Here is a 12,441-nt window from a genome sequence, read left to right as displayed (position 1 = left end):
TGTGGGCCAGGCAGGAAAACTCTAGCTACAATCATGTCTGGATATTATTAATCACATGAAATAGTACACATATTCCTTGCCTTTTCCTTAAATCTCTCATTGGTTTAATTTCTTTCCTTGTAATCTTTGTAGCTATCCCTTTAAGAGATAGCCAGAACTTTTTACAACCTACAGCTGTTGTCAATCACCAATTAAGCTGACTGAGTCTTTGCCAAGTGTGACTTTTATCAGAATACTTGTCCCTGAGAGTCGACTTTGTAGTTTATACTAACAAGTTGTTAATGAATGGATATACATACATACATACATACATACATACATACGTGCATGCTTGGGGGAAAAGAGGAAAGAAGATGGAAAAGACCTAGATATCAGAGAACAGCAATAGGAAAATTGATTGAGAAGAACAAAGAAGAGGACAAGATGGAAAGAACTAGATAGAGATGAGAGAACACCAGAAGGGACTGAGAGGAGCTAAGTATGAGAACAGAAAAGAAGCTGTGTAGATAGAATTGACTTTGAAGAATAAAGTGAATGAACTAAGGAACTCAGTGTGCTTAGATTCATTTGATATCCCTCAGAGTAGTATCCTTAACCAATTGTAGCATCTGTTCTCGACCCTGACAGAAATCCCCTCAAGGCAGGAACTTGGGGGGAATTTGATAGAATATGAGGTCTCTGACCTCACCAATGGATTAGTTCATTAATGGATTCTTAACTGAATGGACTATTGGGAAGACAGGGTTCAAGAGAACAGCCCTGAGCCAATTTTTCATACCTCTTTTTTTTTTTTTTTTTTTTTTTTTGGTTTTTTCGAGACAGGGTTTCTCTGTGTAGCTTTGCACCTTTCCTGGATCTTGCTCTGTAGCCCAGGCTGGCCTCGAACTCAGAGAGATCCGCCTGCCTCTGCCTCCCGAGTGCTGGGATTAAAGGCGTGCGCCACCACCGCCCGGCTCATACCCCTTTTATAGGGCAAAACTGCAGGGTGGGAGATTTTGCAAGCAAGCGTGGTTACAGAAGCAAGACTAGGCAGTTAAGGAAATCTTCCTGGAACATCTGTTACCGAACAGTCTATGGTTATGATGGTGGGGCACAGCCCAGTTCTGATAAACAGAAACTTAAGTTTTACAGTAAATGGAAATTAACTAGAATTGGTTTGCTGATTACAAAATTGAGTTGGGCTGATTCCTCATGGATGGGAACTCTAGGAGGTGCGGCTTTGTTGGAAGAAGTCTGTCCAGTTGTGTCCTTAGAGGGTCTATCTTATTCCTGGTTTCTGGCTCTCTGCTTCCTGGCCACTTCTACTGCATACTGTTGTTGCCGTAACATCCTACCTTGCCGCCGCTGCACAACAGTGGAGCCAGAGACCAAGGATTGGAGCCTCTGGGAAATGAGCCAAAATAAACCACTCCTCTTTTAAGTTGATTTTTATCAGTTATTTTGTTACAGTAACAGAAAGATAACTCTCTAGTTCCTTATCTTCCAGAGATATTTTATTAATACTGCAGCAAATTGTGTATATTATATATATAGATACATATAGAGATATACTTTCTACATAGTCAGTTGTATATGATATGTATTATTCACATTATTTTTGCTTAGAGTTCAGTGTTTTGCTGTTATAAAATCCTGACAACCTGGTATATGAAGTGGGAACATAACCATTACTAACTTTAGTAAACCATACAGAGTTATCCAAGGTGTTAGAGCAAAGGAAGAAAGAAATTTATTTTTTCCCTTTTTCTTTTTTTTTTTTTTGAGACAGGGTCTCACCATGTAGCCCTGGCTGTCCTGGAACTCACTGTAGACCAAGCTGGCCTCAAACTCACAGAGATCCACCTGCCTTTGCCTCTCAAGTGCTGGTATTAAACACGTACATGACTATGAAGGGCCAGACAGAGGAAATTTCAAATAACTTTCTCCATTAGATAGGGTTTCATTATGTAGCTCTAGCTGTCCTGGAACTAACTCTCACTATGCAGACCAGTCTGGCTTCAAACTCGCAGAGATCAGCCTACCTCAGCCTCCCAAGTGGTGGGATTCAAGCCTCAAGCCACCACACCCCACTGAATTGCATTCTTTAAACTGAACCTCCTACAGAGGAAAGTTTTAGAGTTTAATACAAACAGAACTATACCCATAATAAAAGCACTCTGAAAAATCAGGGATGAAATTCCCACACTGCACTTGTGGTCAGTCCATTGTTATCCTGCTGAGTTGGCTCTGGAAGTGTGTATTCTTCCAGATGATGCAGCCGACGCCGAATGCTGTGTGCACTGAACTGGGGCCTCCCAGGGTCACCAATCAACACTCGGGTTCTGTGGGTCCAAAAGTAGTTCTCCAGCCACAGATGAAGACTGTCTGCAAGGTCTTCATCATAAAACATATCTCCAAGAACAATGACATCAAACTTACCTTGTTGGGTATTCAGAATGTTTTCAGTTAAAATGGGAAAAGGATTCAGTCCATTTAATTTGCAATTTAGTGTAATCGCCATTCCTGCAACTTTACAAAACATGATAAATTGGTCTGTAAGCATTTATCAGAAAGCTACTGTACTTTCTTGTTAAGGTGTTTAAAAACACCTTTTTTTGAGCCAGGCAGTGGTGGCACACACTTTTAATCCTAGCACTTGGGAGGCAGAGGCAGGTGAATCTCTGAGTTTGAGGCCAGTCTGGTCTACAAAGCGAGTTCTATGTCAGCCAGGACTGTTACACAAAGAAACCCTGTCTTGAAAAGTAAAAAAATAAATAAATAAAAACAAAAAAACACCTTCTTTTTCCTCCACATGAGCTCTATATTTCATTTTCTATTTTAGCCCAAGCTTTCTCAAAACATAAGTATTTATCAGTAATGATTAATATGAATTCTGCATAAAGAGTTCTTTAACATAGCTTATAAACAATTTCATTCTTTGTGATAAAAACTTTAACAGACAATATGCCTCTTTACTCTTCAGGAAATAGTATTTAGAAATTTTGCCAATTTAGTAATTATTAATTTATTAATTATTAAAAATTCACAACATCCTGTAACTCCACAACATGTAAGCCTTGTGTATAGAGTCTGTATCATTTGCTATTTAGATCTCTTAACCAAGATCTTAGTACTAATGAGGGAAGTAATTTGTTGCAGTAAAGGTCACCTTTTTGGCAAAGAGAATGTCATCATGCCTCCAAACCTTGCATAAATATTTGTCTGCCATTTTTACAAACTGTAAAAGTCCATGGGGGATAGTCTGAGTTTCTGTGGTTGGACACCTTTTTTAATCGAACAACAGGGGCCAGGGAGATGGCTTTGCAGGTTAAGATGCTTGCCACTAAATCTAAGAGTTCAATGCCTGAAGGCCAGGCATGGTTGCACACTTTAACCCCAGCACTTAGCAGGCAGAGGCAGGCATATCTCTGTGAGTTTGGGCCAGCCTGGTCTATACAGGGAGTTCCAGGACAGCCAGGACTACACAGAAAGAACCTGTCTCAACAAACCAGAGTTCAATGCCTAAAACACATGGTGGAAAGGGGGAACCAAATCTCACAAGCTATCCCCATCTCCCCTGGGGATGTGCACACACAGATGAATAAATAAATAATTGTAAAAATAATCTAATATCTCCTTTGTTAAAGGGATTTTGTTGTTGAATTTAACTTTTTGTGCTTTGGTGTTTTGTCTGCATTCATGTCTGTGTGAGGGTGTCGGATCCCCTGGAACTGTAGTTACAGACAGTTGTGAACTGCTATCTGGGTGCTGGGAATTGAACCTGAATCCTCTAGAAGAGTAGCCAGTGCTCTTAACCCTCGAGCCATCTCTCCACCCCCTACCCCAACCCCACCCCCATTGTTATTTTTTTAGGGAAAGAAGTTTAAAGTTTATATCAGTATAAACTATATACTGGCTGGGCATGATGATGCATACCTGTCACTCCAAGACTTGGTAGTATGCAGCAGGAAGATCCTTGCAAGTATTAGCCAACCTGGGCTACAAAGGGAGGTACCAGGCCAGTTGGGTATACAGCCTAAAACCCTGTCTCAAATCAACAAAAAACAAAACAAAGTGGCTGGACATAGCGGTGCATGCCGATAATCCCAGCACTTGAGAGATGAAAATAGGAAGATCAGAAATCCAAGATTACCCTTAGCTACATAGCTAGTTGAGGCCATCTGGGCTATATGAGACTCTGTCTCAAAAAAAAAAAAAAAAAAAAAAAAAGAGGAAGGAATTGGTCTAGGAGAGATCAGTTATCCTGACTCCATACCCACCTCCCAGAACTACATCCGGCTTGACAGAAGTTTCTCCTGAGAAATGATGCTTGTAAAATGTTTAAAAGATCAGCGTTCCTCCTTCCTTTTTGGGAAATAATCCCTTGTTTAAAGTAAAAACTCCCCTACCCTGCACCTCATGTGATTTAATTGTCTTTTATCTTTATAAGTTCTGTAGTGTTTAATCTCGGGGAAGAGAGTTCACTGGGACAAAAGCCTGCTCTCAGTCTCTTCAACAAAGGACTCCTATTTGGCCTTATATTCAAGGTGGTCTATAACTTTCTCATGTGGACTATAACCAAGAAAGAAAATTTTTAAAAAGCTATATACTGAATATAGAGCAGCAATGGTGGGATTTTTATGAACATTTTCTGCTTATTTTTAGTATGTTTGTTTACTGTAGATAGAAAAACAAATGTTAGGTTTGATTATAACTGAAACCTCTTAATAAAATAAGACCCCTGGAGGGCTCTACCCTAAATGAAGGTAGGATCAGAAAAAAATCAGATTAAATAAAAGCTTACCTGTCACCACCTGGGCCTCTTCTTTTCTTTTCTTTTGTGTTTTGTTTTGTTTGAGACAGGGTCTCATTTTGTAGCCCTAACTGCCCTGGAACTCTGAAGTCTACCTGTCTCTGCCTCCTGAGTGCTGGAATTAAAAGTGTGGGCTGCCATACCTAACACAACTTAGGTCTTAATGCAGTAAAAATATCCACTAAAGACACAAACTTATCTTTACTTGAATTTGTGTCAAATAAACATTACTTACACATTTCAGGGAATTCTCAACCCAGAAGCTAACACACACGCCCAGCTTTGTATCCCTCTGGAATGTCTAGCAACAAATCAAATCCTCTTGGGGAGATGCACTGTCAGCCCAGGCCCCAGATAACGTCCCACTGAGTATACCTCACAGTATCAGATTACAAAAACAAGGCAGTAAGCGATCATGATGTATCCTGAGAGGGGGTGAGCTTTAAACGTTTTAAATATGCAGTCCTTACTGGGGTCTATGTCGTTGGCCAAGATCTTTGATGCTCCACTCATCTTAGCAGCGATTGCTGCAGCCCCACATCCACTCCCCAGATCTAAGACAGACTTTCCTCTGACAACATCCGGGTTATCCAGAAGATACCTAAAGTAGAAAGAAAAGAGAAAATACCTGAGGTATGGAAAAGGACAGTGAGAAGTATAAAAAATAAACAAACCAAAACAGGAAAGATGGTTCAGCAGAGAAAGATGCTTGCTGCCAAATCTGATGACCTGAGTTCAACATGGAAGGAGAGAACCAATTCATGAAAGTTGTCCTCTGACCTCCACAGCACACCATGCATTCCTGTGCTACCACACACAAACACACGAAGCAATGAATTAAATGTAATTTTTCCCATGGTATAGAACCCACCTGACCTAGACCAGTGGTAACAATACTATTCCTGGGAAACAGGACACCTTTTTTTGATAGCTATACACCCTAAAGACACAACCAGATGAAATCAGGACCCATGCTAAAGCAGAGAAGACCGACATGCTAAAAGTACCCGACTTTGTTTCAGTACCCGACTTTGTTTCAGTTACTATTTCTTAACAAAAAGTATCGTTGCAGCTATACAAAAAAACAGGACGGGGGGGGGGGTGGTTAAAAAATGCAGAATCCAAACAAATGTAGGGTCCACCTAAGATGTCCTTGAGCTGCCAAAGACGAGAACATTCCAAATGATCACTCATACTGTCGTGTGCAGAAGAGGAAGTTCTAGGGGAGGCTGGAATCTACAATATTAAAGCAGGATCTTTGAAGGGCTGGGTCTTTAGGATCCACCTCAGAACTCTGTGCTTACTGTTGACATCCACATGAACCTGAGCGCAAATTAAGACATACGAATCTTTTATGGCCATGTAGGTTCTTTAACAGCTGACATTAGTTTCTTGTGGGGTAGAAGCTTTACTTATGGAAATACCTTAAGAAATCTTGTGTAAGGGGGTGAAACTATGCAACGAACACCAAAGGTATGAACAAACTGCTATCAAAACAAGACTTTGGGGGTGAGGAGTGTGTTACAAAAATTAGTATGAGGGCTGGAGAGTTGGCTCAGCAGTTAAGAGCACTTGTTGCTCTTGCAGAAGATCCAGATTCAAGTCCCAGAACCCACATGATAGCTCACAGCTGTCTGTTACTCCAGTTCCAGAGGATCTGATACCTTCTTCTGATCCTCATGGACACCAGGCACACATGGGGTACACAGACATACATTCAGGCAAAACCCTCATACACAAAATATTTTAAGAAAAAGTTGCTCAGTGGCACATGCCTTTAATCCCAGCACTAGGAGGCGGAGGCAGCTGGGATCTCTGTGACACCCAGGCCAGCCTGGTCTACATAGCTCCAGGACAGCCAGACTGCACGAGTGACACCCTGCCTCAAAAAAAAAAAAAAAAAAAAAAAAAAGTTAATATGACTCACTGCTGTAACCAAACACCTGACAACATGGTTTGGAGATATAATCCATCATGGGGAGGGAGGCCTGGCAGTAGGGGGCTGTGGCAGCAGAAGTATGAGAGTGCTTGCTCACATCAGTATAAATTATGAAGAAAAGAATTCCAGGACTCAGCTTTCTTCCTTTTTCTGTGTTCACACTCCTACCGGAGCAGTGCCACTCACATTTACGGTGGCCGGGCCCTCAGTTAAGCTTCACTGGAAACATCCTTCCTTTTTGTCAACTTGACACTAGCTAGAGGCAAGTGGGAAAAGGGGACTTTCAACAGAAAATGCCTCCACCAGCTTGGCCTGTGGGACATTTTCTTCTTAATAATGACTTGCCTGAGTCCAACTCCAGTAGTCTTCTATAATATTAGAATAACCAGCCTCAATATTATACATCCCAGGGGCTCAGGAGAGAGAACTACTAATGGCGAGGACTATTTTCAGGAAATAGAATCTCAGCACACCAACCTCTATAGTCCACTTGCTTTAATTCCTCTGGCATAACATCCTTCATACACAGCTTCAGTTCTGTTCTCATGTCTAGCTCCTTTCTTGCCTGATTTCTCTATATTTATCTACTGTTCCCTCTAGGTTCTATCTTAATTCCTTCATCTAGTTCTGTCCCTTCTAGGTTCTCATCTATCTAGTTCTTTCCCCTATCAGCTCCTCTCCCGTCTCCTTCTCTCTCATCTGGCTCTTCCTCATCTCCCATCTTGTTCCTCTAGTCCTCTCTTTTAGCCCTTCAATCTAGTTCTTCCCCATCTCAGTTTGTTCCTCTCAAGTTCTTACCCATCTAGTTCTTCCATTCTCTTTTCTCTTCTCCCCTGTGCCCTGGAAGTCCTGGTATATAAAGGGAGGGTCCGAGCTAAATTGTGTAAAGCTATTACTTAATGTCCACCTGACCTAGGTGGTGTCTCCTTGTGGAATTTACCTTAAATCAGGAGACTTGCATGTGGACTGTTATTACTGCTAGTCCTTGAAAGTGGCTAAGGGAGATAATCTGATTGCAGAGAAAGCCTTTACTGAGGCTGTTCTCCAAATACCTAGAATGTGTATGTCCAGAGAGTCTACACTGTTAGTCCTTCTTAGGGGAAAGTCAATTGGAAAAACTATGAAGGCACACATGATTTTCATAACAGAATACAGCTGATATATAACAAGCCAAGTAACACCAAAAACTCCTTGAGATTTGGCTTCCTCTGGAGGAATTCCCTGGTCCCTCCAGGCAGTGACTTTGCCATAACCAGCTGAGTTCTTATGATATTCCTGCGGCCCGCAGCACAGTAGGGTTCAGGTCAAGATGAGGTGTGGAGTTGGGCAGGTAAAGGAGGAGACTGACAGGATCTGAGGTGAATCTGGATGGCTACTTTATTGGGGCGGGGACACTACAACTTTTATAATCTATAATTGCACAGAGGATTAAATGAGAAGGGGGGCGTGTGAGCTGGGGTGTGACTTGTGATCAGGGATTGAGGAAATTAGCATAGATCTTGACAAGTTAATAGTCACCACAGTCATATGTTAATGGAAGGGCCACAGGTTCCTCTTCCCGGAGATAAAAATGATTCCCTTTTAGCAAGTGGCTGGATCCACTCCCTATTAGCTCTCCTCAGCAGGTATCCCATGGCTCTGGCATCTCCAACATGTTGGGGTCTCCAAGGCAATCCAGGGCTTCACCTTCACAGCTTCACGCAATGGCCTCTCTAGGCCTCCATGCAGGGACACCCCTGACACATGCCTGGGCTCGGCAGCTTTCCTTACTCTTAGGGGCAAATTCCACAGCCCCTTTCTTCTATCCTTAACTCCAGAAGCTACCGAGTTCTTCTGCTTACTGGGGCTGGAACATAGCCCCCTTGTTCAATTACATCTTCACCAACTTTCTGTCCTTCATTCTCTAAGCTTGGCTGTCCTGAAACTGGATCTCTAGACCAGGGTGCCTTGAACTCAAGAAATCTGTATGCCTCTGCCTCCTGAGTACTGGGATTAAAGGTGTGCATCACCACACCTGGCTCTAAGCTTTTCTTTGATTCTTTTTCTCACGTTGGAAGATTAGCTGGGTGGGGTCTTGCCCTGAGGTCACCACTCCCTATACAGCATTTATATCCTGCTCCTCTTTAATCTGTTGGTCTCCTGGAACATAGGACTTAGCTCCATTCCACTCCCTGGTGCCCTTTTTCTCCTTGAACTGTACATTTTGTATTTTTCCTTGCTCAGCTTGCTTCTTTTCATTATAAATCTTCATCAGAGTTAACACTAATAACCACACAACAGTCTATACTATACTGTTTTGAGATTTCCTCTGCCAACAGAATTAATTCAAAACTCTTCACTTTAGCCTCAGGTAGACTCTTCGGACAAGAACAAAAAGCAACCACATTCGTCATCAAAATCTCATAAAAACAATTTCTAGACAACATACTAAAATTCTTCTCCTCTGAAATCTCCTGATCCAGCCCCAGACAGTTCAAATCATTATCAGCACCACTGTCTCCCATGCTTTCCTACTAGTATCGCCCATTAAGCAGTGCTTAAAGCATTCCACTGCTTTTCTAACCCAAAGTACCAAAGTCCAAATTCCTCCAAACAAAACATGGTAAAGTACAACAATATCACAGTCTCTGGTACCAACTTATGTCTTAGTTAGGGTTTCTATTGCTGTAAAGAGACTCCAACACCATGGCAACTCTTATAAAAGAAACATTTAATTGAGGTACCAGCTTAGAGTTCAGGGTTTAGTCCATTATCACCATGGCAGGGAGCATGGTGGTGTGCAGGCAGACATGGTGCTGGCTACACCTTGACCAGAAGGCAACAGGAAATAGACTTTGACACTGAGCGAAGCTTAAGCAAAAGAGAACTCAAAGCCTGCCCCCACAGTGACGTTATTTCTCTAACAAGGCCTTATCCCCTCCAACAAAGCCACACCTTCTAATAGGGCCACTCCCTATGAGATTATGGGGGCCACTTACATTCAAACTACCACAGGGGCTTTTGTCTAAATGTCTGAACTTGGGAAAAGAATTTTCTTGGGGGACCAGACACTCCAATATAGAATATTGCAGGTTTTATTTATACATAGCTTAATTTATCCAAATAGCTAAAGCTTAAAGTGAGTAAAGATGAAGTTAGACAAATGTTACTGTGAACCTGAATAGACCTTAGGAATTTACCAATCTTGATTATCAAATATACCTTATTAATCAAGCATATGTTATTTATCCAAATTTTCTAGCAGTTTGGTGTTAACTTGTGTGGGAGTACACAGAGTCATCACACTATATTGGTTCCATGGTGGCAGAGATTTTTTCCAAGATTATTATTTTGTTTAAAGGGGTTGCCATTTTATATGTTTTCATCCTTCAAAGCCTGCACAAAATTTCTCAAAAGAAAATGCACAAGGGAACTCCCAAAACACATGGGAGAATCATTAAAAATGGAAGTAAAGGTGCTGGGGAATTGTGATCCACAAAGTCGAATGCTGGAACTAACTAGTCAAGCAGCAATGGTCCCCATGTGATCCACACCAATGATTGATGTGGGAGGGCCCAGCCCTCTGAGAGCAATGCACTGGCAGGTAATGCTGTCTGGTATTAGAAAGCAAGCTGAGCAAGCCATGAAGAGCAAGTTAGGAAGCAGAGCTCCTCCATGGCCTCTGCTTCAGTTCCTGCCTCAAAGTTCCTGACTTGAGTTCATGCCCTGACTTTCTGGATGATAGACCGTGATCAAAAAACTGCTTTTGGTTGTGGTTTTTTATTACAGCAATGAAAACTCTAACAAAAGCACACCCTCATGACATGCCCACAGTAGGTAATTCCAAATTCAACTGAGTTTACAACAAAGATTACCCATGACAGGTGTGAAGAGAACTACTTTGTCATTATAGTATCAACATCTATGACAGTTGTGAAGCCAAGCTAATTTAACAGTGGCCAGTTCTGGATGTAGCTATAGCCCTCTCTGAATTTTTTAGTTGACAATCCTTGTCTTCTCTCTTGGTCTCAGTTGAAATCCCAGACTCGAGAGGCCTCAATCCCCCACTCTCCTCTCTGTGGCAAGTGCCAAAGTCAAGTATGTGAGTATATAGATACTATTTAAAATTTTTTAAGAAAGCATTGCTATATATCACAGGATAGCTTCAAATGCTCCTGGCTCAGCTTCCAAGTGCTAAGACTACAAAGGGACACACACCATCATGGATAACTATAGGAGGCCTTTTTGGAAATGACTTTGACTTCCCATAGGACAAATCCTCTTCTATTTTATGAGAAGGATAGCAATACAAGCCATACATAAGTTGGGACCTGCATGAGCCCCAGTGACTTCTGGTTTTGCTGTTATGTTATAGGGCCAGAAAAAATAGCACGGAGGTGGGGGTGGGTGCTGAAGGGAAAAGGATCTTCAACAGCCTTAAAGATGCACATTTCACTGAGACATACCTAGACAGGGCCTGGCCTCCTGGCCAGTAGATTGCCCAGTAGGGATCACTGTAGGGCCACAGGTCAGCCCTTTCCCACCAGAACTTGCACCTGGGGGTCAAAAGCCGTAACTGGATTTCAGGGGTAAGGCTCCCACTGCTGGTGACTTCAGTGTTCTCCTCCAGGTAGGCTTTCATCTCAGGGTCCAAACAGCTCCCTACTGTCCTCCAGGGAAACAGGGGCAACCCACTGCTCATAGCCTGCAGGAAACGCCACTGGCTCCTGGAAGTTTTCCAACCCAGGCTGAAAGCCATTAGAACTTCTCCAAACCTCAGGCTCCGTCAGTGTTGCTATTAACAAGGACTGCTCCCCACGCAGACAGGGTGAGGGTCTGCCTCTCCACTTAGTGGACACTGGAAGTTTGGATCTGTACATCAAACAAACAAACAAGCAATACTGAAAATTCCTAGTCCATATCTTTCAACATAACAAGAAAATAAGCTAGTGTAAGCTCTAACAACTCACAAGCACAAGTTCATTTCAGAGGACAGCTTTGGCTTATCAATTTGAGTAAAGAAATCCAGTTACTTTTTTTTTTTAACTGTGAAATCCTTTCAGTAATTCATAATGACAAAAAATACACAGGCATTTTATTTTACAACAGTCTTTAAGAAAAATGAAGTAAGGTATACCTTTTTGTTATTTTGTTTTTAGGATACACTTGCTCTGGGGCTAAAGAGATGGCTCAGCAGTTAAGAGCACCTGACGCTCTTGCAGGAGAACCACGTTCAGTTCTTAGCACCCACATGATATCTCACAATCATAACTCCAGCTCCAGGGGATCTGGTGCTTTCTTCTGGCTTTGTCAGGCATCAGACACAGACAGACAGACAGACAGACACACACACACACACACACACAAGCACACGGTGCATTTATACACACACAGGCAAAACAGCCGTACCCATCAAATATAGACATACTGTAGCCCAGGCTGCACTGGAATTCACTATGTAGACCAAAATGACATCAAGCTTGCAGTTAGGCTCCTGCTTCTGTCTCCTGAGTGCTGAATTACAGCTATATGCCATTCTACCCAGCCTGGACTTCATTGTAATAGGACACCAACTTCTAAATTCCTGTCAATATTGACTCGACATTACCAAATCTAAACTTAAAATATCTATAACCCAAAGTATACATTGGTAAGGAGAAACGAGAAATGCCATCTTTTGTTTGTTTTCTAGTACAGGGTCTCTCTATTATGTAGCTCTGGCTGTCCTGGA

General features: G+C 42.0%; 1 protein-coding gene across 5 annotated transcripts in view; it reads right to left on the bottom strand.

Moving 5' to 3' along the window:
* Positions 1–12,441, bottom strand: part of Etfbkmt (electron transfer flavoprotein subunit beta lysine methyltransferase) — a 63,799-nt gene that overhangs the window by 49,442 nt on the left and 1,916 nt on the right. For 3 of the 5 annotated variants that reach the window (XM_076568378.1, XM_076568380.1, XM_076568379.1), the window contains 3 exons: positions 11,177–11,582; positions 5,263–5,393; positions 2,419–2,508 (listed from right to left, as the gene is read on the bottom strand). In XM_076568378.1, the coding sequence (XP_076424493.1) occupies positions 2,419–2,508; positions 5,263–5,393; positions 11,177–11,469 (514 nt within the window). In that variant the 5' untranslated portion in view covers positions 11,470–11,582. Of the gene's footprint in view, positions 1–1,471; positions 2,509–5,262; positions 5,394–11,176; positions 11,583–12,441 lie in introns of those variants that run through there. The other 2 variants (XM_006995916.4, XM_006995914.4) reach the window with 2 other exon arrangements.

The sequence above is a fragment of the Peromyscus maniculatus genome, chromosome 3, assembly GCF_049852395.1.
Source record: "Peromyscus maniculatus bairdii isolate BWxNUB_F1_BW_parent chromosome 3, HU_Pman_BW_mat_3.1, whole genome shotgun sequence".
Lineage (NCBI taxonomy): Eukaryota > Metazoa > Chordata > Mammalia > Rodentia > Cricetidae > Peromyscus > Peromyscus maniculatus.
The sequence above is the reverse complement of the archived record's forward strand: the minus strand, read 5'-3'. Positions and strand labels throughout refer to the sequence as shown.